The sequence below is a fragment of the Heterodontus francisci genome, chromosome 19, assembly GCF_036365525.1.
Source record: "Heterodontus francisci isolate sHetFra1 chromosome 19, sHetFra1.hap1, whole genome shotgun sequence".
Lineage (NCBI taxonomy): Eukaryota > Metazoa > Chordata > Chondrichthyes > Heterodontiformes > Heterodontidae > Heterodontus > Heterodontus francisci.
Window position 1 is genome coordinate 87795378 of NC_090389.1, and position 20438 is coordinate 87815815.

At 48.0% G+C, this 20438-nt stretch overlaps 1 protein-coding gene across 4 annotated transcripts in view; it reads left to right on the forward strand.

Annotated features, from left to right (window-relative positions):
- LOC137380276 (host cell factor 1-like) overlaps positions 1–20438 on the forward strand; it is a 110798-nt gene that overhangs the window by 36001 nt on the left and 54359 nt on the right. For 3 of the 4 annotated variants that reach the window (XM_068052163.1, XM_068052165.1, XM_068052166.1), the window contains exons 3-11: positions 498–658; positions 2162–2370; positions 3998–4082; positions 4202–4308; positions 4857–5036; positions 6226–6588; positions 8376–8551; positions 15734–15916; positions 19013–19240. In XM_068052163.1, the coding sequence (XP_067908264.1) occupies positions 498–658; positions 2162–2370; positions 3998–4082; positions 4202–4308; positions 4857–5036; positions 6226–6588; positions 8376–8551; positions 15734–15916; positions 19013–19240 (1692 nt within the window). The remainder of the gene's footprint in view (positions 1–497; positions 659–2161; positions 2371–3997; positions 4083–4201; positions 4309–4856; positions 5037–6225; positions 6589–8375; positions 8552–15733; positions 15917–19012; positions 19241–20438) is intronic. The other variant, XM_068052164.1, reaches the window with a different exon arrangement.

Consider the following 20438-nt stretch of genomic DNA (forward strand, 5'->3'; position numbering starts at 1 on the left):
TTCATGGGGTCTGGAGTCGATGTTGAGGACTCCCAGGGCAACTCCCTCCCTACTGTATACCATTGTGCCACCATCTCTGGTGGGTCTGTCCTGCCGGTGGGACAAGACATACCCGGGATGGTGATGGCAGTGTCTGGGACATTGTCTGTAAAAGCGTACAGTAAAATCGTTAAGAACCAGACCATTCCCTTTTAGTAAGTTGCTCATGAAGAAAGTATTAATTTATCTATTTGACTTGTTTCACAAATTCTGTACAACTGATTGTGGAATTCAAAGGGCTGTTAATTATCCAAATTTGTGCTGGTAAAAAGTGTGCTTTGGAGAAGCAACTGTTCCCTCAGGAATGGGGCTGCTGTCCAAGAATTAGTCTGCAGTACTAATTTTGACATTCTTAATGTAGTTTTGGAGCCACTGAGGCTGTGTAATTGACACTGAACTGTTGGGTGATATTTAGGGAAGAAATCACTATTTTTTTCTGCTGTGCTCTTGTTTTCCAGGCAAGTAGATGGGAATGGAAAAAACTGAAGGCCAGAGCCCCCAAAAATGGTCCTCCACCATGTGCCCGTCTTGGGCATTGCTTTTCAGTAATTGACAATAAATGTTATTTATTTGGGGGATTAGCCAATGACAGTGAAGATCCAAAAAACAATATTCCACGGTAAGAAACCTGTGTGTTTTTATTTTTCTTCAAAACCTCTCCTCCTCCTCCCTTGTCAATCTTGACACCAGTCCAGAATTCCAGATGTGACCAAATTTGGTCATGGATGAATTACAAGAGAGAAACATATTTGATCAGATTGGGAATAGGAAATAGGTGATTTCTAGGTTCGTATTAAGGAGGCACAACTGCATCCTAGAGTTAGGAAGGAAACCGGTTCATCTTTGTGTTGATCTTTGAGAGAGACCTGTCCTACATGGACTGCAGCAGTTCAAGAAAGCAGCTCACCAACACCTTCTCGAGGGCAATTAGGGATGGGCAATAAATGCTGGCCTAGGCAGCTCACATTCCGTGAAAGAATTAAAAAAAAGACTGAAGAACCCATGATGGAGAGATGTGATCGTGAACTGCCTAGAAGCAAGTCGATTCCTTTTCTTAAGCTTGCACTTCATACACATGGATCAAGTGAATTCACACTCTGTGGAGGCAGCAAATGAGAAATAAAATATACAGGTGGTTTCCTGTTGCCTTATTGTAACCAGCAGCTTGAATTGGGGGCTTTGCACTGTCTAGCCTCTCAACACCAGCAGCCTAGAAGACACAGTGAAAACCTGATGCAAACGGGTATTCCAGCAGTCTGTCTTAACAAGTGCCAGCAGTATTATGTTTGGCTGTGTAAGACCCGCATCTTGGAATCCCTTCGGCTGTGATGCAGTGCAAAAGTGCCTCAAATTGTGGGAATGCTATCTTGTGCAAGTAGTGAAAATTGGGAGATGGTCAAGATTTATAATATTTTCAGCTAGTTTAAGGGAGAGTCTTTTCAAGTTATTTTCCTCCTTCACCAACAAAGTCATCTCCTTCCAATTCATGTAATAATCCTTTTTTTAAAAAGAATAGGGCAGACACAGAAACTTTAATTGGGGGGAGTGGGGGGTGAGAAGTCAAGGTAAGAGGGGCATAATGTTAGAGTTAGGCCATTTAGGAGTGAAAAATAATGTAAATCTGGAACTCTTTCCCCCAAAATTCAGTGGATCGATTGAAATTTTCAACACCAAGATCGGTAAATTTTTATTAGGTTAGTGTATGAAGCGATATGGCACAAGGATAGGTCAATGGAGTTAAGGTACCGATCAGCCATAATCTAATCAAGGAGCTGAGCGGCTTACTCCTGTTCCTCTGCTATTGTGGGACTGGAGTCGGTTGTAAGCTCGACAGGGTAGGAATGGTAGGTTCCCTTTCCTGAAGGCCATTGATAAACATTGTGTTTTAATGACAAAATGGCAGCTCTCGTGATCATTTTTGCTCCTGGTGCCAGTCCAGGAATTATCAGATTCGTTGAAAATAATTTCGTAACTTGCCATGGTGACATGTGAACTTGTGGCCTCTGGGTTGCTGGTCCTTGCCATAACTATTACCTGTTCAATCAAGTTACCTGCAGAATTGAACAGTAAAATCTACATTTCTGGTTTCCATGCAAAAAAAGACCACTTTGTTTTTTGATAGGTATTTAAATGACTTGTATATATTGGAGCTGAAGCCAGGATCAGGTGTTGTAGGATGGGACATACCGGTCACCTATGGAACCCCTCCACCACCCAGAGAGTCCCACACTGCGGTCGTGTATCGCAACAAGGACAACAAAAAAGCAAAGCTCATCATCTACGGTGGAATGAGTGGTTGCCGACTCGGAGACCTGTGGATTCTGGATATTGGTAAACATATTTTATTTCTGTACTGGCTACCTGTATGTTTTAGAGACTTTCACATTTGGAGATCCAGTAACCAAGCAGATACATTTTGGCCTCCCCGTGCTGCTTTCTGGGTATTTAAAGCTGATGCCATATCTCCTAGAGAAAACCTGCTACAAGCAAGGGAAGCCAACTTCCTGCTTTTAACTTTAAGCAGCATCCTGAAGGTAGCTTGTGAGACTCTCATTTTGACCAAGGAGGTCAGATAATTTATATTTAGAAGACCGCTTGGTGATAGGAACAGCTTGTGGTTGCCATCTGTTGCATTTTCCTAACCGGGAAACACCTTTAGAGAAGCAGGAGATTAAATGTTAGGTGGAAGATACAGAAATATGTGGGATGCTGGTAATCAGGAAGCACAATTGTTCCCCAGTACAATTATATTCCTTTGATTTTTTTTCTTTGCCTTTTACCATCCCTTGCTGCCCTTCTCAGACTCATGCTTGGAGACTTATGATCTTTGAGTTGTTGAACTGTATGGAGGATGGGGCAGCAAGGTTTTGCAGCCAAGCCTGATCCACCAAGTTCATGGACTAACTTTCAGCAAAGTTCACTGCGATGTTGAAAACAGAGGACCACCCTCTCTAACATGGTGACACACCGGCTAATCCTGGCACCTGCCCAGCTGTCTTGGCTAAGAATAGATAACTCGGCACTTAAGACCTCTTTGGTCTCTATGGCCACATTATGCACTGAGCTGTAGAGCTTTGTTCCATGCCCATCCCTTGCCCACTTTAGTTTTTTCCCCTCCTCTCCTAATGGTGCCAACACTTGTTGGTGTGTGTTTGGCACATGTCTCTGCTCTCTGGTACCTCACCAGAGTGGCTGTGCTTCATTTCTGAGTATAGACAGTGAGTGTTGGCAGGCAATTCGAGAGTGGAGGGAATCGCCATCAAACTTGACCTGATCTTCCCTGACATGCCATGCTTGCACAAGCACACATGCAGTTTCCAGCAGAGATCACGGGATAGAGACCTGCTTCTCCTGTCCCTCCCTCCAGCTGGAACCAATTGTAATGGACCTTTCACCATCCCAGGTGACACCTAACCTGGACCTGCCACCTTCCTGGTCTGTCTGTCTGGCTCAGTTTACTCACTGGATGAACACCTTAACGAGGGAGTTTTAAGGTTTTAGAACTTAAAATGTTTGAACGTCAAAACTGGAAAGACGCTTCAATCATAGAATGATGCAACACAGAAGAAGGCCATTTGTCCCATTGTTCCTGTGCCAGCACTTTGAAAGAACTGTCCAATCAGTCCCACTCACCGCCTCTTTCCCTATGGCCCTGCAGATTATTTTCCCTTCAGGTATTTAATACCGTTTCCTCTTGAAAGTTACTTTCGAATTTGCATCCACCAGGCAGTGTAATCCAAATTGTAAATAACTACGTTTTTTTTTAATTCTCCTTTTTTCCCCCCCCCCCCCCCCCCCCACTCTGGTTCTTTAGCCAATTACCATAAATCTGTGTCCTCTGGTTACCAATCCTCCTGCCGCTGGAAGTAATATTTTAAACTGTGGTATTTATTTACCAAATCCTTTTTCACTTTCAGGTTAACAAGATTTCTTAATTTATTTTATTTATATAATGCAGAGAATTTAACATGGAACAAACCAGAAGTTGCTGGAGTCCCGCCACTACCTCGAAGTTTACACTCTGCCACAATGATTGGGAGCAAGTGAGCATCTATTCTACCTCCTAATAGGAATTGCACTGAAATGTTTAATATTTGTGCTGATTGTGCTTGCATCCAACGACGCACTTAATTTTATTATATCCTTTTTTTTCCCCTCCCAGAATGTATGTTTTTGGTGGCTGGGTCCCCCTTGTGTTGGAAGATGTCAAAGCTCCCACGCATGAGAAAGAGTGGAAGTGCACAAATACTCTGGCGTGTCTGGATCTGGGTATGATGTGTTGCTTCTTAACTCTTCCTCTGTCAGTGCTTTTTCAGCATTGTTCCTGTGCTGTTTTATTAATAAGAAATCTTCAGTGGAAGAGCATAAATGCAAAATTGGTGGTATGTTATATAATAGCAATAGGAAATTCAGCATCGTGTATACCAGGGAGTGATTTCAAGCCATTATGTTCTGCGAGTTGGGAGTGAAGGTGTCAAATGATATATAAACCATTCAACTTTGTTCTTGTCTGTCATCTGAACTATGACATGAGGTTAAGCAATCCTGTGCATCTGTAATTTTTCATTGGTAGCATTGCCTTGGAGATGGGATTGGCTGATTGGTGGGGTTGGGGTGGAGGAGGTAAGAAGCTTTCTCTTTAAACTATGTTTCCCTCCTCTTTTTTTCTGGATGACTCGCCATTCCCTTTCTTTCAATAAGCACTTGACCAGCAAAGCACGTTTGATTGCAGTTGACCTTTCCTTAATGTGGGGTTATGTTACTGCACCAGCATGCCTTCGATGCCCCATAAATCTCTCATTTCTCTGTTGAACTAGAAACAATGACTTGGACGCAGATCTCTACCGAATCGTTTGAGGACAGCATCCCTCGTGCAAGAGCTGGTCACTGCTCAGTCTCCATAAGTACACGCCTCTATGTGTGGAGTGGCCGAGATGGCTACAGAAAAGCTTGGAACAATCAAGTCTGTTGTAAGGACCTGTGGTATCTTGAAACAGGTAAGTGCCGTTTCGGAAACTGTTTGCAGTTGTGTATATAAAGCAGCAAATGTTAGAAAAACTTGAGGCTTGAAAAGAGACAAGTGAGATGGTATTTCCGATGCCCCAGGTTTTGTGAATTGAGAGCACAAGTATGCTGTCTGATATTTATCCCTCAACCAACAATGCCAAGCCAGATTATCTGGTCTTTAGGGCGTTGCTGATTGTGGGGCCTTGCTGTGTGCAATTTGATTGTAGCAGTTTCTCTGTTACTACAGTGGCTACATTTCAAAAGTACTTCATTGGCTATGAAGTACCTTGGGACATCCTAAGGTTGTGAAAGGCACTATATAATTGCAAGTTCCTTCCTTTACAAAAGTGATGAGGTAGCGCTAAAGCTAAACAAATTATTGGTTAGTCCATAGTTAGAATATTGTCCAGTTTTGTGCCTCCCACTTTAATAAAGTTGTCTGAGCCATGTAGTCCGATTTGCTATGGTGATAGGGATGAGAGCTTTTGTTTATGGTGAAAAACTGGACTCTTCTCAACAGAACAGAGAAGGTGAAGAGAGAACTGATATAATTTTGAATATTTCTAAGGGGTTTTGGTAAGGTAAATGGGGCAAAAACTGTTTCCACTAGTCTGGGGATATATTTGAGATCATCACCAAAGGAGCAAAGCTGGTTCGGGAAAACTTTATTGGGTTGTTAGGAAATGGAAGGTCCTACCAGAGAGAGTGGTTCAAATGAATTTATTATAGCTTTTAAATAGTAGTGGTTAAATGCATGAAAAAAATTTGAGTATATGGGAAAGGGCAGGGAGCTGGCACTAAGTGATTAGCGCTTTGAAAGCTGGTATGAGCGCAAGGTGGACAAATGGTCTCCTTCTGTACTATAAGATTCTATGACATTATACTAAGCAAGAACATGGGGAGTAGGAGTAAACTGTTAACTGGCATTTTAAAGTCCAATGTCAGGGAACATGTATGTGCCTGCACTATGAGTATTGCCAGGATTTGGCTTCCAGGCAACATTATGAAGGCAGAAACTCTGCTGCCACATACTGTGCTGGGGAGAAGGATGAGCTAGATGGGCTAAATGGTCCCCTCATCTCTACCACATTTTTCCCCCCCCCCCCCACCATCCTCCATCTGTTCCATCTCTACCTATTTTTATGAAAACTCAGTTTCATATTGCTTTTGTCTTAATAGAAAAGCCCCCTGCTCCTGGCAAAGTCCAGCTGGTTCGAGCAAGTACCAGCTCCCTCGAGGTCAGTTGGGGATCAATACCCACTGCTGACAGCTACTTGCTTCAGCTTCAGAAGTATGACGTCCCGACAGCCACAGCCGCCGTGACCCCTTTGTCGAGCTCCGCCGTTTCGAGCATCCGGCCATCCAGCAGTCCCGCTCCCGCGGCAGCAGCACCGATATCACCTTCACCAGCACAACCAGGAATTCGCTTTGTTACACAGACAGCCACTGCTCTGGGTGTGCAGGCTGCATCCTTAACCCCTGGTGCATCATCACCGGCTGTAGTCAGGGTTCCTGCTGCTATAGCTTCTCCACGTGGGCCAGGTAACACAGTTCCTCTGACCTTTTTTGGTAGAAAAGTTACTAATGGAACCTCTGTTTATGATGTGTATATATAAGGGCACAGAATTTTCTGGCAAAATAACGGTGGGTTTAATGCATTGCTGTTATTGTGTAAGTAACACAGCAATTTGCGGTGAGGAAGATGTATGCTGTGAACTGCAAATCGCCGCTGTCTCGTGAAAGTGACATCTTGCCATCAGCCTCACTGAGTTTCACGAAATTGCTGTATTTGTGCTATTAAAATTAATTAAACTTGCTGCAGAAAGTTCAGGCTGGTACTTTATGATCTAAGGACCCTTTTAATGACTAGATTTATGTTCCAAACATCTCCAACCCAGAAAAGGAAGAATTGTGGAGTCTCATTCAAGTGCTAAATTGTTTCTAGAAGTTTTCTTTTTAATTATTATTTTTTCTCTCTCTTAATCCCATCTGACGTTTCCATCTTTCTGTATCTAATTCACCCTAGTTCCTTTGCGATTGTTTGCTGTTCCTTTCTCTATCCTTTCAATCGCATTGGTTAAGGAGATAGACTGTTGGTCCTGTTGTTCACCAAGGCCAGTGTTGCTTTTGCACTTCCAACAATTTGTGGCACAAGATCTTTCAACCTGAAGGTTGAGGAGAAAATCTTCAATGAGGCACATTGCACAATGCCCTGCTCCAAAATATTGTGCCCAATGTATTTTAAGCTGATAAATTTACACATATACTTGACTGCTTATAGTCCTCGATGGCTTGGGGTAAAGTTATCTGCTGGTGTGATTTTTAAGCAGTACAGACCAGAAGTTAACTTGTGTAGTTTAGCTGACCTCAGCCAGAAGTAGCACTGGGGCACAATGAGTGGCGTAGGTATATAAAAGATCCCATGGCAGCTTTTAGAGCAGGAATTCTCCTGGGTGTCCCTGAACCAACAGCAATAAAAACTGGTCATTTCTGCTGCATGCTGTTTGTAGAACCATGCTGTGTGCAAATTAGTGTTTGCCTACAGATCAACAGTGACTACACTTCAGAAGTAATCCATTTGATGTGAAAGGCTTTGAGACACCCTGACGCTGTGAAAGGTGCTATATAACTGAGAGTTTTCCTTCCTTTTCCTTTACCTCTAAGTCAGAGTACCAAGACCAGTCTGTATCCATAGCTTTATGCAGAATAATGGGGAAATTGATTTAAACTTTAGGTCTGCCATACAAGGCTCCATGGTATGCCCCGTAGAGGTTCACGAGGACAAAAGGCTTGGGCACGCCTGCTTGAGATGTCAGCCCTGGCTCAGTGGTATCTCTTTCGCCTTTTGAGTCAGAAGGTTGTGGGTTCAAGTCCCACTCTAGAGACTTGAGTGCAAAATCTAGGCTGACATTCCAGTGCACTACTGAGGGAGTGCTGCACTGTCACAGTTGTTGTCTTTTGCATGAGGTATTAAACTGAGGCTGTGTCTTCCATCGTAGGTTAATGGAATAGTGCTGTGAGATCTTTTACAAGAGCAGTGGAGTTCTTCCCAGTGTCTGGCCAATATTTATCCCTCAAACAACATCCCTACAAAACAGGTGGTCTGGTCACAATCGCATTGCTATTTATGGCAGCTTGCTGTGCACAAATTGGCTGCCATATTTCCTAAAATACAACAATGACACCAGTTCTGAAAAGTAATTCATTAGCTGTAAAACACTTTGGGATGTCCTGAAGTCATGAAAGCACTATAGAAATGCAAATCTTTCTCTTTTTGAGGTCCACTGGTTTCTTTGGGCTGATATTTAATTGACCTCTCCTTATTACAGGCTCTCCAATGATCAGGGCCGTGACAGGGCAGCCAGTGGTCGCATCAGCAGCTTCAACCACATCCCTCATCACAGTGCAACGGCAAGCTGCACCTCCGGGCAAAACACCCATCAGCATGGCAACCCTTCCACCAGGGGTTCGCATGGTGATGCCAGCGCAGACCACAGCAGGGACTGTAAGTTTTGTATGTGTTGTGTTGTGGTTTCTGTAGAGCACAGTGTGCAGTGAACTGTGTTGCAGGTGCAGTGTTATATACTGTGGCTTATGATTATCTCATAACCCAGTGTAATTTTTGGTCAAACTCTTCAAGCTGGGTAACTGATGCAACTTAGTTAAGAAGCTTATTTCAGCTGCCACTATATAAGCAAAGCAGGTGAGTTGAGGCATGCTTTTAACGGTCTGCATTGTAGGTTATTATTTTACAAAGTAAGTGTGTTAGCGGTTACTCGAGTATTGCACCAGAAAAATGTTTTGTGGCCATTTCAATAGCCCAGTTGATGCATGCCTTGCCAAGACACTCTGATTAAGAAAGTCCCTGGCCTTATCCATTGTCTGTGCTCAGTTGACTTGGTGCCCCTGGGTTTGGAGGAGAGGAAGAAAATCAAGTAACATTCATACCTCTGATTATTATCCAATAACTGATAATCCAATAAATAAAAACTGAGTGCTGGAAACACTCAGCAGGTCATGCAGCATCTGTGGAGGAAAAATAGAATTATTGTTTGAGTTCGATGACCTTCCATCAGAACTGAGATATTTTTAGCAAGTTGAGGTAAGGGGAAAAATGACAGGGGTTGTGGGAAAAGAACAAAGGGACATTTCTGTGGATGGAGGGTAGGAGTGATTAGTGACAAAAGGGATGCTGGTGCGAGGCAGAGGAGAGTGGTGATGGCACAAGTTTTTTTTAAAAAGTATCCAGAGAAGGTGTAAATGATTGGTTATAGCAGAATAACAGATTCCCCATGCTTCTCCCCAATCTCTCTCAAGGAGGAGAAAGTTCCTGTGGTCCGGGAATGTGCTGGAAGAAGGACTGGTAGACCCTAGGGGTGCAGACCAACCCACTGGCCGTGTACTTAATGGGGTTCCCCTGTCCAAGCACCAGCTCACACCATCTCCACTCCCAGTGGCTCTATTGGAGCCATCCTCCATCACCAGTATCTGCTGCCTGAGAAAATAGGAGCGGTAGTTAAGATCAGCTGTTCCTGGAAATGTGCATATGTGTCAACGTCAGGCCATAACTGCATTGGGTTTAGCTGTGATGGCCTCTTCAGCTAAGTAACACACCGGCCCTCCCATCGTGCCTGTGCTGGCTCTTTGAAAGAGTTACCAATTAGTCCCACTTCCCTGCTCTTTCCCCATAGCCCTGCAAATTTCTTCCCTTCAAATTTTAAATTTCCTTTTGAAAGTTGTTAGAGTCTGCTTCCACCACCCTTTTCAGGTACTGCATTCACAGTTTTCCTCATGTTGCCTCTGGTTCTTTTGACAATTATTTTCCCCCTTATTTGGAAATTGTGTCCCCTGGTTCTAGACTCCCCAACCAGGGGAAACATCTTACCTGCTTCTACCCTGTCTATCCCTTTAAGTATTTTGTAGGTTTCAATGAGATCACCTCTCATTCTTCAAAACTCTAGAGAATACAGGCCCAGTTTCCCCAATCTCTCTTCATTGGACGGTCCCGCCATCCCAGGAACAAGTCTGGTGAACCTTCGTTGTACTCCCTTCTATGGCAATAATATCCTCCCTAAGTTAAGGGGACCAAAACTGCACACAATACTCCAGGTGCAGTCTAACCAAGGTTCTATACAATTGAAGCAAGACTTCACTATTCCTGTACTCAAATCCTCTTGCGATAAAAGCTAACATACCATTAGCCTGCCTAATTGTTTGCTGCACCTGCATGTTAGCTTTCATTCATTTATTGACAAGGACACCCACGTCCCTTTGTACATTTACACTTTCTAATCTCTTACCATTTAGGAAATACTCTGCACATTTGTTCCCCCTACCAAAGTGGATAACCTCATATTTTTCCACATTATATTCCATCTGCCACATTCTTGCCCACTCGTTAAGTCTGTCCAAATCCCCTTGAAGCTGCTTTGCACCTTCCTCACAACACACATTCCCACTTAGTTTTGTGTCATCCGCGAACTTGAAAATACTACATTTGGTCCCCACATCCAAATCATTGATGTATATTGTGAACAGCTGGGGCCCAAGCACTGATCCCTGTGGTACCCCACTAGTCACAGTCTGCCAACGTGAGAATGACCTGTTTATTCCAACTCTCTGCTCTCTGCCTGTTAACCAATCCTTAATCCATGCCAGTATATTACCTCCCATGTGCTTTAATTTTGCTAACCAACCTCCTGTGGGGGACTTTATCAAAAGCCTTCTGAAAATCCAAGTATGCCTTGTCCATCAACTCCTCTTTTATCAATTCTGTTTGTAACCTCCTCAAAAAAAACTCCAATAGGTTTGTCAAACATGATTTCCCATTCATAAATCCATGCCCAATGAAATAATTATTATCCAAGTGTCCATTTATCACATCCTTTAGAATAGATTCTAACATTTTCCCAACAACAGATGTAAGGCTAACAGGTCTAATTCCCTGTTTTCTCTCTCCCTCCCTCCCTTAAATAATGGGGTGATATTTACTCCATCAAAACCATTTTGCTATTGAACACCTTTATCAAATTTCCCCTTAACCATTCCTTTTCTAAGAACTTGATGGAATTTGTTGAGGAGGGTTGAGGGTAGCGCATTCGATTATCGTCTGTGTGTATCTTAGCAAGGCTTTTGACAAAGTCCTACATGGCAGACTGATCAGAAAATTAAAAGCTCATCAGATCCAAGAGAAAGTGGCAAGTTGGATCCAAAATTGATTCAATAACTGAAGGCAAAGGGTTATGGGCAGGTGTTTTTGTGACTGGAAGGCTGTTTCATTGGGTTCTGCAGGGCTTGGTACTGGATCCCTTACTGTTTGTAGTATAAACACTGATTTGGACCTGTGTAGGGGGCATGATTAAGAAGTCTGCGGACACGAAGATTAGCCTTGTGGTTAATAGTGAGGAAGAAAGCTGTAGACTGGAGGAAGATATCAATGGACTAGTGCTCTACGGCAGCGAGGCCTGGACAACGTATGCCAGCCAAGAGCGACGTCTCAATTCATTCCATCTTCGCTGCCTTCGGAGAATACTTGGCATCAGGTGGCAGGACTATATCTCCAACACAGAAGTCCTTGAAGCGGCCAACACCCCCAGCTTATACACACTACTGAGTCAGCGGCGCTTGAGATGGCTTGGCCATGTGAGCCGCATGGAAGATGGCAGGATCCCCAAAGACACATTGTACAGCGAGCTCGCCACTGGTATCAGACCCACCGGCCATCCATGTCTCCGTTATAAAGACGTCTGCAAACGCGACATGAAATCGTGTGACATTGATCACAAGTCGTGGGAGTCAGTTGCCAGCATTCGCCAGAGCTGGCGGGCAGCCATAAAGACAGGGCTAAATTGTGGCGAGTCGAAGAGACTTAGTAGTTGGCAGGAAAAAGACAGAGGCGCAAGGGGAGAGCCAACTGTGCAACAGCCCCAACAAACAAATTTCTCTGCAGCACCTGTGGAAGAGCCTGTCACTCCAGAATTGGCCTTTATAGCCACTCCAGGCGCTGCTTCACAAACCACTGACCACCTCCAGGCGCGTATCCATTGTCTCTCGAGATAAGGAGGCCCAAAAGAAAGAAAAGAGAAGAAAGAAAAGAAAGTCAGGAGGGCAGAAAAGTGGCAATTGGAATTCAATCCAGAGGAGTATGAGGTAATGCATTTGGGGAGGACAAACAAGGCAAGGGAATACGCCATAAATGGTAGGATACTGAAGTGTAGAGGAGCAGAGGGACGTTGGAACATATGTCCACAGATAGTGAAGGTGACAGGACAGGAAGATGAAGTTGTCGAGAAGGCATACCAGATACTTCCTTTTATGGGCTGTGACCGAGTATAAGAGCAGGGAAGTTATGCTAGAACTGTATAAGACGCTAGTTAGACTGCAGCTAGAATACTGCATATCGTTCCGATCGTCACATTACAGGAAGGATGTAATCGCACTAGAGAGGGTCCAGAGGAGATTTACAAGAATGTTGCCAGGAATGGAAAACTTTAGCTATGAGGAAAGAATGGATTGGCTGAGGTTGATTTCTTTGGAATAGAGGAGGCTGAGGGGAGATTTGATTGAGGTATATAAAATTATGAGTGGGCTAGATTGAGTGAATAGAAAGGACCGATTTTCTGTTTGCAAGGTACCATTCTAGTAAATCTCCTTTTGAGGCTTTGACATCCTTCCTGAAGTTTGGCCCCCTGAATTGGCCACAATGCTCCAGCTGGGACCTAACCAGCATTTATAAAGATTTAGCATAACTTCCCTTTGTACTCTGCTTCTATTTATTATAAAGCCAAGCATCTCATAAACCTTAACAGCCTTCTCAACTTGTCCTGCCACCTTGAAAGGCTTGTGTACATACACCCTCCGGTCTCTGTTCATGAATTCCATTTAAAATTGTTCTGTTTTAGTTTCTATTGCCTCTCCTCATTCTTACTGAAATGAATCACTTCACTCTCTGTTAAATTTCATCTGCCATGTGCCAATTTCATCTGCTAAGGCCATAGATTTACTAAGAGGCACATGAGCAGCTTGCTGTTGATTTCTGCTTTTCCTCTGTGCTGCTCAGTCTCCACTCCTTGGAGACGAGGGAAAACAGAGAAGTTAGAACCTGCATCTGTGAAATCATACCACTTAGCAGTGGAGGGCTTTCCAATAAGTTTTACTACGCAAGCTTCATCTGGAGAGTGTTGATTTTTCTGCCACTTACAAATGTGAAATGTGTCATGGTTTAAGAGGGGGGTTGGTGTTGTGTTGGAGGTTGCTGTTTTGATGTTAGAATCCATTCTTGCCATTGTTTTTTTTAAATCTTTTTTTTTCTCCTCTCCACCCCCCCCCCTCTCTCTCTCCCCCTCCCCCCCTCTCTCTCTCTCCCCCTCCCCCCCTCTCTCTCTCTCTCCCCCTCCCCCCCTCTCTCTCTCTCCCCCTCCCCCCCTCTCTCTCTCTCTCCCCCTCCCCCCCCTCTCTCTCTCTCCCCCTCCCCCCCCTCTCTCTCTCTCCCCCTCCCCCCCTCTCTCTCTCCCCCTCCCCCCCCTCTCTCTCTCTCCCCCTCCCCCCCCTCTCTCTCTCTCCCCCTCCCCCCCCTCTCTCTCTCCCCCTCCCCCCCCTCTCTCTCTCTCCCCCTCCCCCCCCTCTCTCTCTCTCCCCCTCCCCCCCCTCTCTCTCTCTCCCCCTCCCCCCCCTCTCTCTCTCTCCCCCTCCCCCCCCTCCCTCTCTCTCCCCCTCCCCCCCCTCCCTCTCTCTCCCCCTCCCCCCCCCTCCCTCTCTCTCCCCCCCCCTCTCTCCCCCTCCCCCCCCTCTCTCCCCCTCCCCCCCCCTCTCTCCCCCTCCCCCCCCCTCTCTCCCCCTCCCCCCCCCTCTCTCCCCCTCCCCCCCCTCTCTCCCCCTCCCCCCCCTCTCTCCCCCTCCCCCCCTCTCTCCCCCTCCCCCCCTCTCTCCCCCTCCCCCCCTCTCTCCCCCTCCCCCCCTCTCTCCCCCTCCCCCCCTCTCTCCCCCTCCCCCCCTCTCTCCCCCTCCCCCCCCTCTCTCCCCCTCCCCCCCCTCTCTCCCCCTCCCCCCCCTCTCTCCCCCTCTCTCCCCCTCTCTCCCCCTCTCTCCCCCTCTCTCCCCCTCTCTCCCCCTCTCTCCCCCTCTCTCCCCCTCCCCCCCCCCCTCTCCCCCTCCCCCCCCCCTCTCCCCCTCCCCCCCCCTCTCTCCCCCTCCCCCCCCCTCTCTCCCCCTCCCCCCCCCTCTCTCCCCCTCCCCCCCCCTCTCTCCCCCTCCCCCCCCCTCTCTCCCCCTCCCCCCCCCTCTCTCCCCCTCCCCCCCCTCTCTCCCCCTCCCCCCCCCTCTCTCCCCCTCCCCCCCCCTCTCTCCCCCTCCCCCCCCCTCTCTCCCCCTCCCCCCCCCCTCTCTCCCCCTCCCCCCCCTCTCTCCCCCTCCCCCCCCCTCTCTCCCCCTCCCCCCCCTCTCTCCCCCTCCCCCCCCCCCTCTCTCCCCCCCCCCCCTCTCTCCCCCTCCCCCCCCCCTCTCTCCCCCTCCCCCCCCCCCTCTCTCCCCCCCCCCCTCTCTCCCCCCCCCCTCTCTCCCCCTCCCCCCCTCTCTCCCCCTCCCCCCCTCTCTCCCCCTCCCCCCCTCTCTCCCCCTCCCCCCCTCTCTCCCCCTCCCCCCCTCTCTCCCCCTCCCCCCCTCTCTCCCCCTCCCCCCCTCTCTCCCCCTCCCCCCCTCTCTCCCCCTCCCCCCCCCTCTCTCCCCCTCCCCCCCCCTCTCTCCCCCTCCCCCCCCCTCTCTCCCCCTCCCCCCCCCTCTCTCCCCCCCCCCCCTCTCTCCCCCCCCCCTCTCTCCCCCCCCCCCTCTCTCCCCCTCCCCCCCCCCTCTCTCCCCCCCCCCCCTCTCTCCCCCTCCCCCCCTCTCTCCCCCTCCCCCCCTCTCTCCCCCTCCCCCCCTCTCTCCCCCTCCCCCCCTCTCTCCCCCTCCCCCCCCCTCTCTCCCCCTCCCCCCCCCTCTCTCCCCCTCCCCCCCCCTCTCTCCCCCTCCCCCCCCCTCTCTCCCCCTCCCCCCCCCTCTCTCCCCCTCCCCCCCCCTCTCTCCCCCTCCCCCCCCCTCTCTCCCCCTCCCCCCCCCTCTCTCCCCCTCCCCCCCCCTCTCTCCCCCTCCCCCCCCCTCTCTCCCCCTCCCCCCCCCTCTCTCCCCCTCCCCCCCCCCTCTCTCCCCCTCCCCCCCCCTCTCTCCCCCTCCCCCCCCTCTCTCCCCCTCCCCCCCCTCTCTCCCCCTCCCCCCCCTCTCTCCCCCTCCCCCCCCCTCTCTCCCCCTCCCCCCCCTCTCTCCCCCTCCCCCCCCTCTCTCCCCCTCCCCCCCCTCTCTCCCCCTCCCCCCCCTCTCTCCCCCTCCCCCCCCTCTCTCCCCCTCCCCCCCTCTCTCCCCCTCCCCCCCTCTCTCCCCCTCTCCCCCTCTCCCCCTCTCTCCCCCCCCTCTCTCCCCCCCCTCTCTCCCCCCCCTCTCCCCCCCCCCCTCTCTCCCCCCCCTCTCTCCCCCCCCTCTCTCTCTCTCCCCCCCCTCTCTCTCTCTCCCCCCCCTCTCTCTCTCTCCCCCCCCTCTCTCTCTCTCCCCCCCCTCTCTCTCTCTCCCCCCCCTCTCTCTCTCTCCCCCCCCTCTCTCTCTCTCTCCCCCCCCCCTCTCTCTCCTCCCCCCCCCCCCCCCCCTCTCTTCTCCCTCCCAGCCACTTACCTCTAGCCCACAGATGAGTGGAATGGCAGCTTTGGCTGCAGCAGCTGCTGCTACTCAGAAGATTCCTTCCAGTACAGCAGTTACCTCAATCGGACTTCATCCTAGCACAACCTTGGTGAAAACTATGGCAGTCACCCCTGGAACCAATACCAAGGTAGCCACTCCCTCAGTCATGGTATGTCATTTCTTTTAAATCCATTGTGAATAACTATTTTTGTACCTTTCACTACTTCGGTGAAATAGTGAAAGGATTTGCAGGTAGATTAACAGTGAATGTGAACACTCCCTCCATGGCCATAACCATCTTTATACTGGCCAATAGGGTGGTTAACCATATATGGCAGGTGGGTTTTATAGGCTCTCACAAACCATACAATGAGAGGGACTCACCCACTGAGTATCTCGCTGGATGTTTACACAGAACGCCACATCGACTGCCGCAGTTTAAAAGGTGGCTTACTACCTTCTCGGGCAATTGGGGATGGACAATCATGCTTGCCAGTGATGCTTACACTTGAGAATGAACTTTTTAAAAAAAAAAAAAATACAGAGCCACAGCACCGGTCTCCACTCACTGGCACTAACTGCATTGTGGAGTTGAAACTATGCAGCTTTTGGACTTGGAGGCAGGAATACTACCACTAAGCCAATGTAGAATGCTTGAGCTCACAAGGGGAACAAGGACTGCCTATCCAGTCTATCTAACCCCCCAAATTTTATACACTTCAATTAACTCTCCCCTCAGCCTCTTTTTTTCCCAAGAAAACAACCCTATCCTATCCAATCTTTCTTCATAACTAAAATTCTCCAGTCAAGGCAACATCCTAGTGATATAAAAGCAAAATACTGCGGATGCTGGAAATCTGAAATAAAAACAAGAAATGCTGGAACCACTCAGCAGGTCTGGCAGCATCTGTGGAAAGAGAAGCAGAGTCAACGTTTCGGGTCAGTGACCCTTCTTCGGAACTAGCAAATATTAGAAATGTCAAAGGTTATAAGCAAGTGAGGTGGGGGTGGGGCAAGAGATAACAAAGGAGAAGGTGTAGATTGGACAAGGCCACATAGCTGACCAAAAGGTCATGGAGCAAAGGCAAACAATATGCTAATGGTGTGTTGAAAGACAAAGCATTAGTACAGATAGGGTGTTAACGGACGGAAGATTGAACAGCAGTAAGTACAGACATGAAAAAAAACAGTGGGTAAGCAAACTGAACAAACTACAATGAAATGAAATTTTAAAAAATAACTAAAAATAAAAGTAAAATGGGGGGCCCGTCATGCTCTGAAATTATTGAACTCAATGTTCAGTCCGGCAGGCTGTCGTGTGCCTAATCGGTAAATGAAATGCTGTTCCTCGAGCTTGCATTGATGTTCAGTGGAACACTGCAGCAAGCCCAGGATAAAGATGTGAGCATGAGAGCAGGGGGGAGTGTTGAAATGGCAAGCAACTGGAAGCTCAGGGTCCTGCTTGCGGACTGAGCGGAGGTGTTCTGCAAAGCGGTCACCCAGTCTGCGTTTGGTCTCCCCAATGTAGAGGAGACCACATTGTGAGCAGCGAATACAGTATACTACATTGAAATAAGTACAAGTAAATCGCTGCTTCACCTGAAAGGTGTGTTTGGGGCCTGGGATAGTGAGGAGAGAGTAGGTAAATGGGCAGGTATTACACCTCCTGCGATTGCAGGGGAAGGTGCCATGGGACAGGGACGAGGTGGTGGGGGTAATGGAGGAGTGGACCAGGGTGTCGCGGAGGGAACGATCCCTTCGGAATGCTGACAGGGGAAGGGAGGGGAAGATATGTTTGGTAGTGGCATCATGCTGGAGGTGGCGGAAATGGCGGATGATGATCCTTTGGATATGGAGGCTGATGGGGTGGAAAGTGAGGACAGGGGAGCCCTATCACGGTTCTGGGAGGGAGGGGGAAGGGGTGAGGTTAGAGGTGTGGGAAATGGGCCGGACACGGTTGAGGGCCCTGTCAACAACAGTGGGGGGGGGGGGGGCGGGGGGAATCCTCGGTTGAGGAAAAAGGTCATATCAGAAGCACCGTCATGGAAGGTAGCATCATCAGAGCAGATGCGTCGGAGACGGAGAAACTGGGAGAATGGAATGGAGTCCTTACAGGAGGTAGGGTGTGAAGAAGTGTAGTCCAGGTAGCTGTGGGAGTCGGTGGGCTTATAATGGATATTAGTAGACAACCTATCCCCAGAGATTGAGACCGAGAAGTCGAGGAAGGGAAGGGAAGTGTCAGAGATGGACCATGTAAAGGTGAGAGAAGGGTGGAAATTGGAAGCAAAGTTGATAGTTTTCCAGTTCGGGGCGGGAGCAGGAAACGTCACCGATACAGTCATCAATGTACCGGAAAAAGAGTTGGGGGAGGGGGCCTGAGTAGGACTGGAACAAAGAATGCTCGACATATCCCACAAAAAGACAGGCATAACTAGGTACCCATAGCAACACCTTTTACTTGAAGGAAGTGAGTGGAGTTGAAGGAGAAGTTGTTCAATGTGAGAACAAGTTCAGCCAGGTGGAGGAGGGTGGTGGTGGATGGGGACTGGTTGGGCCTCTGTTCAAGGAAGAAACATCCTAGTGATATCTCCTCAGTATGATGTCCAGTGCAGTGACCAGAACTGCATGCAGTACTCTACTTGCGGCCTAACTAGTCTTTTACACTATTCCAGCATATCCTCCCACCTGTTATATTCAGTGCCTCGGCTAATAAAGGCAAGTATCCCGTATGCTTTCTTGACCATCTTTATCTACCTGTCCAGCTACCTTCAGGAATCTGTGGACATGCACTCCAACGTCCTTCTACACTTCTCAGCATCTTACCATTTGAAGGATTGGCCACACTATATTCGTCTGCCATATTTCTAGCCCCTTCCCACCACCACCCGGCAATCTTCCACAACCCCAAATCAATATTGCAGCTGTAGTATATGTCACAGTTCAGAGAGTCGAATGAGTACAATGAATTTGAATATCCACCAATGTCTGCACAATCCAGGTATCAAACTTTAGAATCTAAAGATCTGTGTTGTTTAGCGTTCTATTCGGTGATCCTGACCTGACTTTTTGGGAAGCTTCAGGGCTGTATTTGGAAGAATTGGTGGTGTGGTGGCGATGGGTGCCATGTGTGGTATCAAAGACCCTTTGACTGTGATGTCTTCATATTACTGCAGTTCTAATCCAAGCTGTGCAGGGATAGGATGCATTCCTCCCTGGAAGGCCCTTGACTTACTTATCCCAATGTGAATTTGCATCTGCTTTTCAGGTCAACACACCGGCAACCTCAATGTTGAAGACAGCTGCTGCCCAGTTGGTGACCCCCACTCATGCTGCCACTTCCACTGCTCCAGCTAGACCCATTATCACAGTGCACAAATCGGGGACAGTCACTGTGGCCCAGCAAGCACAGGTGGTGACCACTGTGGTGGGAGGGGTTACAAAAACCATTACACTGGTAAAAAGCCCTATCTCCATGGCAGGAGGAAGCACACTGGTAAGGATATTGGTGTTAGATGATGTATACCTGTTTATTTTAGCAGCTCCTTAACTGTGGTGAGTTTGTGTTTACTGTCAGTGTTATTGGGAAAATGATTGATTATAAATTATGACCTTGTCATTTAAAAAAAAATTGTGACTCCTTACTCTGGCTTTTTTTTTTAAAGCCTCATAAAAGTCTTTGAAAGTCAACCTAGTACTTGTATCAATGCTATTGCTGAATGTTGGGTCTGTGTTTTGATACTGTTATTGCACTTGCTGATTTGAAATGGTGTTTGTCATTTGGACATATTGAATCTTCTGACCTGTTTAGTTTTGCTTCCTGTCGTTTTCCTCTCCTGAAGGTGGTGATTCAGAATCATAACTGAACAGACGGAGGCCATTCAGCCCATTGAATCCATGCCAGCTCTCTGTAGAGCACTCCAATCAGTCCCATTCCCCCTCTATCACCATAGCCCTGCAAGTTTATTTTTCTCAAGAGCCTATCCAATTTCCTTTTGACATCATTGATGTCTCTGCTTCCACCATCCTTTGTAGGCAGTGAATTCTAAGTCATTACCAATGTCTGCATAAAAAAGTTCTTCCACACATTCCCCCCCATATCTCTTGCCCAAAACCTTAATTCTGTGTCCCCAGTCCTTGTATCATCAACTAATGGGAACAGCTTTTCTTTGTCTACCTTATCTAAACCTGTCATAATCTTGTATACCTCCTTTGCTCCAAGGGGAGCAACTGCAACTTCTCCAACCTAACCTTGTAGCTAAAATTCCTCATCCCTGGAACCATTCTGATAAATCTTCTCTGCACCCTCTCAAGGACCCTCACATCCTTCCTAAACTCTTGATGACCAGAACTGGATGCAATAATCTACTCTCGCTGGACTACCTGTGCCAGTCAATCTATGGTACCTCGCCCATACAGCCATTGTTATGAGTTAACTTTGAGCGTCAACAAGACTGTTTAGTCCAAGGGAGAACAGCCAATCCTGTCCCTCCCTGACCACCTCCCTGCAATCTAAAGCAGAGACTGTGAGCTTCCACCCTCCCAGGGATACTCAAGTAAATCTCAGCAGGAAAGTATTTCCAAAGTATATCCAATGAGCTGCCATGAGTAAGATGGTCACTTCACCTCTGGGTGCAAACCTTATGTGAGAAATGGGAATAAGTGAAAAAGGGGGATAATTTCCAAAAATAAAT